The sequence below is a fragment of the Centruroides sculpturatus genome, unplaced genomic scaffold (genome assembly GCF_000671375.1).
Source record: "Centruroides sculpturatus isolate CEXI.00-Female unplaced genomic scaffold, Cexi_2.0 scaffold1091, whole genome shotgun sequence".
Taxonomy (NCBI): Eukaryota; Metazoa; Arthropoda; class Arachnida; order Scorpiones; family Buthidae; genus Centruroides; species Centruroides sculpturatus.
This window is the reverse complement of record NW_019385257.1, coordinates 37,667-42,704: the sequence shown is the minus strand read 5'-3', so window position 1 is coordinate 42,704 and position 5,038 is coordinate 37,667. Positions and strand designations below refer to the sequence as shown.

The 5,038-nt window shown below is 33.1% G+C and overlaps 1 protein-coding gene across 1 annotated transcript; it reads left to right on the top strand.

Moving 5' to 3' along the window:
* The first annotated feature begins 329 nt into the window (after positions 1 to 329).
* LOC111636798 (dual specificity tyrosine-phosphorylation-regulated kinase 2-like) lies at positions 330 to 3,139 on the top strand. The gene has a single exon (XM_023382131.1). The coding sequence runs from the start codon at positions 608 to 610 to the stop codon at positions 2,336 to 2,338; it is 1,731 nt and encodes a 576-aa protein (XP_023237899.1). The 5' UTR covers positions 330 to 607; the 3' UTR covers positions 2,339 to 3,139.
* Positions 3,140 to 5,038: the final 1,899 nt, after the last annotated feature.

Here is a 5,038-nt window from a genome sequence, read left to right as displayed (position 1 = left end):
AAAAAAATTGTAAATGCTAATAACAAGTACAATTTTCTATAAGTCCGACCACACTCTAGATACGACACGTGACCCGCTATATCTCCTCATCCCCTTGACCTTTAATCACCAAAATTTACTAATATTAATGCCCCTAATACATAAAAGTTTCTACAAAATTTCAGAAATTTTCGACAAAAAGCAGAGGAGTTATTAAGCTTTAAACAGGTTAAACAAATTCGTGCTCACCCACACTAATAGAGAAATTATGCCAAAATTTTTTTTTTTTTTTTTTTTTTGCTTCCTTGAAAAGTGCATCCAACACTAACAAAGAGACGGAAGATTTAGTCGGAGGATTCGTTGATAGGTGAACGGTGATTGGACAGCGGTTGGTGACGTTACGTGCATGACGTGTCGACGTGCATGAGACGGCATCCTAGCAACAAGAACCGATGACAACCAAACTGGATACTAAAGGTTTAATATCTTCCCGCATTTGTACATTTTTGTTAGTTTTAGTTGAATCAACGAAGCTGTAATCAATGACATTGAAGGAAAGTAAGTGCGTTTGGTCGTATGTACAGTGTAAGCTAGCATGCACTAGCTCCTTTGTTAGGCTTAGAACACAATGTCCACGAGTCTGAAACCGACGATGCCGCTTTCACGGACCCGATCATTGATTGCCAATATAAATGGCACGACAACAACGACGACGACGACATCCAGCGATTCGTTTCTACCACAGATCAACGAGAAGACTCATCTACCGCCCATCAAGAGCCAGACCATCGGCGGTTTTAAAAGCGGTTATCAAGTGTTGCAGTTATTCGAAGACCAACCGGTTAGCTATCGCAGTCAAAATGGCGATTTACAGTCTAAAACGACAGTACTACCAGAAGTCCGTCCCGTAACTAGTATAGACAGTACGAGCAACAAAAATGCAACTTCCACCACCAAATCAAAGACTTTGGTAGCTACGCCCGAGCAGGTGATGAAATTATACATGCACAAACTGACACCCTACGAACACCAGGAGATATTTAACTATCCCCAGATTTATTTTATCGGTGCCAACGCCAAGAAGCGGCAGGGCGTCGTCGGCGCGCCCAATAACTGCGGTTACGACGACGACCAGGGATCCTACCTCCACGTGCCCCACGATCACATAGCCTACCGGTACGAGATGCTGAAAGTTATAGGAAAGGGAAGTTTCGGTCAGGTGATAAAGGCTTACGATCACAAGACTCATCAGCATGTGGCCTTAAAAATAGTTCGGAACGAAAAGAGGTTTCACAGACAGGCGCAGGAGGAGATACGTATCTTGGACCATTTGAGAAAGCAGGACAAAGACAATACGATGAATATCATTCACATGTTGGAACACTTTACATTCCGTAATCATACGTGTATCACATTTGAATTACTCAGTATTAATTTATATGAATTAATAAAGAAAAACAAATTCCAAGGATTTAGCCTACAGTTAGTTAGGAAATTTGCACATTCGCTTCTTTTGTGTCTGGATGCTTTGTATCGAAACAAGATAATTCACTGTGACTTAAAACCGGAGAACGTGTTGTTGAAACAGCCAGGTCGGAGCGGTATTAAAGTTATAGATTTCGGATCTAGTTGCTACGATCACCAGAGAGTTTATACTTATATTCAGTCGAGATTCTATCGAGCGCCGGAAGTGATACTGGGTGCAAAGTACGGTATGCCTATCGACATGTGGAGTCTTGGTTGCATATTAGCCGAATTATTGACTGGTTATCCTCTTTTGCCTGGTGAAGATGAAGCAGATCAGCTAGCTTGTATTGTCGAGTTATTGGGAATGCCTCCGCAAAAGTTATTAGATCAATCTAAACGTTCGAAAAATTTTGTAAGTTCTAAAGGATATCCTCGTTACTGTACGACGACTTCTCTTCCGGACGGATCCGTCGTGTTAAACGGCGGAAGGTCTAGACGCGGAAAAGTTCGCGGTCCGCCAGCTAGTAAAGACTGGGTGACGGCCCTTAAAGGATGTGACGATCCCTTATTTACAGATTTTTTAAAGAGATGCCTCGAATGGGATCCTAGTGTACGCATGACTCCTTCGTCGGCACTCCGGCACGCCTGGTTAAGACGAAGATTACCGAGGCCGCCTCAGAGTTCCAGTAACACCGCGGAAGAACAACAAGTAAGAAACGGAGTGTCGTCCGAAAATAATAGCGTGGGTACGACTCGCAGTAGTCTCATTACTAAAATGAACACAATAGGTGGTACGAAATCTCGGACTGTCGTAACTACAATAGGTGAAGATTCTTCGGCTACTATAATTGCTCATACCAAGTTGCCACAAATAGGTAATCCTGTCACTTAACCAAAATATTAATTAGTAATGCTAAATGTGTGTTGTGGTGGATTGAAATTTTTGCACGTGGAAGGTCACATTATACAACTGTTTTATTGGATGTGCTCTGTGTACTTATCAAAGTAATGCTTATTTGCCAATCTGTTTGAAGTGAAGTGACAATTTTCAGGTATTTCATTTCTTAGTAGTCTATTTGGTATTTTATAACAGCAGAGTTTATCTGTGTTATATTCAGCTTTTAAGATCACTGCCAAATTTATTTAGATAACTATGTAATTTTTAAGCTTCGAGGCGGGATTTTTCTGCTCTCGGCATTAAATAATTTACGGTAATTAAGTTTTAATTTTAAAATAGTCATAAAGTTAAGGACGGCGAGATAAATTCTTAATTTTAAAGTTTTTTTTTTCCATCAAAAATTTGTTTTAACTACTGTGTAATGGTTGTTTTAATGCATTATTTGCATTTGAAAATGTGCTAGTTTTATACAGTTTTAAAAAAATACGTTCATTCCTGAAATGTTAAAATATGTTTATGCAGTTTCCCAGACACATTCGGTGAAAAAAATTTAATTTAAATATGCCGATTTTAAGTACGACTCCTATTTTACAAAAAAAAAATACTCATTTGCTTTTAATTTAAATGCATTTCCAATATAATTAAACAATACACTTTATCAAAATATTAATTTATAAAAGTGATAATTCACACATTACAAAATCACAGTGTTGAATTTTAAAATATGACTTAAAAAATGAATTTATCAATCTAATTTTTAACCTATAAATTATATACAAAATTATGCCACGTACTTCCGAGTAGATTTATATATTATTTTAAAATAGAATGTATTTAAATTTAAAGTCAAATTAATTTGTAAAATGAACTTTTACAAACAAAAATGATGACGACTATTAGGATAATATCATTATATTTTTTTAATTAAAAAAAAAATGCATTAAATTGTTACTAAGTTTGAAATATTCAATTTGCTATGCAAGTTTATATATATATAAACAAATATTGAATGCTATCCCATCTTTAATATTTGATTCTTTTAACTACCAAAAAATTTAATTTATAATGACGACGAATAATTCGAACATTTAAAGTCAATAAAATAATATGCAAAGATTTAAAAATGTTTTAAAAAATATATATATATTGAAGTTGATAAAATATATTTTATTTTAAATTCAAACAATGTAATTTTTTTAGTATTGGGACCATCATATATTTTAGGGCAGTAATAACAAACCAACCATTTGGTACCACTGCCAAATTTGGCACCAACAAAAGGAACCATTTCAGAACATTAAATTTGTCTTATTATATATATATATACATGGTGCCAGATATTAATTAAAAGGGGGGTGTGTTATTACTGTTTTTAGAGGTAACTGAGCCATTGCAGCTTAAAAATAAACATTAACAATAATAATAATAAGATGCCTTATATATTAAGTTGTGTTAATTTAATGGAGAATTGAGTTTATTAATTTAGTTTCCACACTAAAATTTTCAATCAAAATTAATGATTAGTTGCAATTATTGTTAATTATTGAGCTTTCCATTCAAAACGGTAGCTTATAGCGTAGTATAATTAGACATTTTGGATAAGGTAGTTCCTTTACGTTTCGTAGAATCCCGTTATAATGTGAATCATATATTTAAATTTTGCTTTTTTAATTTATTTTCTAATTAAAAGGAAGAAAAGATAAAGCCATTTTGTAATTACGAACAGTGCAGCTTAGAATAATTTTTTATAAGAGAAGACATTGATTGCACTCTAATTCTTAAACTAAAAAACAGTACTTAAAATTACATTTCATTGAAGTAAAAAGAAAAAGAAAGAATTTTTTGGTAGTAAATTAAAAGTATCAAATAAGAATAACAATAGATCTCAAAATGTGGATAGCTATTTTTGTCTTTGTTTTGACAATGTTAATTCCCTTGACACAAAATGCTTTCTTTTTGTTTCAAAATTTTGAGATTATGATTATCTTAAAATTGTACTTTAGATGTTTAAAACGAATTTGAGTTTATTACTTTATGTAATTTAATATATTTTCTTTGTGACAAAGAAAATTTTTAGATTTTTTTTTTCTTTTTTATTTATTTATTTTTAAGTTTTCTGTATGTCTAAATGCAGAAGTTATTATAACAATAATCTCTTTAAATGTAACAAAAATGAAATGGTTCTAAAATGTTTACTGTGATACACAATTCAAGTGATAACGTACAGAAATGCAAATATATAAAACAATAAAGTTAAGCATCACTCTTATTCTGTCGAAATATCAAAGAGACTGGATTAAAGGAAAGAACAACCAAACTTTTTTCTAAAAAAAAAAAATAAATAAATAAATAAAAAGTTTTTTTGCACTATTTAGCTAGTAATAAGAACTAGTCAAGAAAATGTGTGCAACTGCATGTGCAGAATTTCAGATACGGGTGATATCCTTATTTCAGTTTAAGTAGAAATGAATATCAAATTGAAATCAGTGTTACATCTTCCTTATCAATGTGTTATATTGACACAATTTCCTATGTCCATATTATGTAAATATTTCTGTATATAATCATACCATGTTATAGATATGTATGTCTAACCTGAAAGGCATGTGTCTGTATTGGGTTTTCACTCCCACTAGTTCATAGAAAAATTTGTTTGGTGTGATCCGCTAAGATTCACGACGGGGTCAAATCCAG

What these genes read in the sequence shown, in the direction of transcription:
- LOC111636798 (XM_023382131.1), top strand. Translation starts at nt 608, where the DNA reads ATGTCCACGAGTCTGAAACCGACGATGCCGCTTTCACGGACCCGATCA.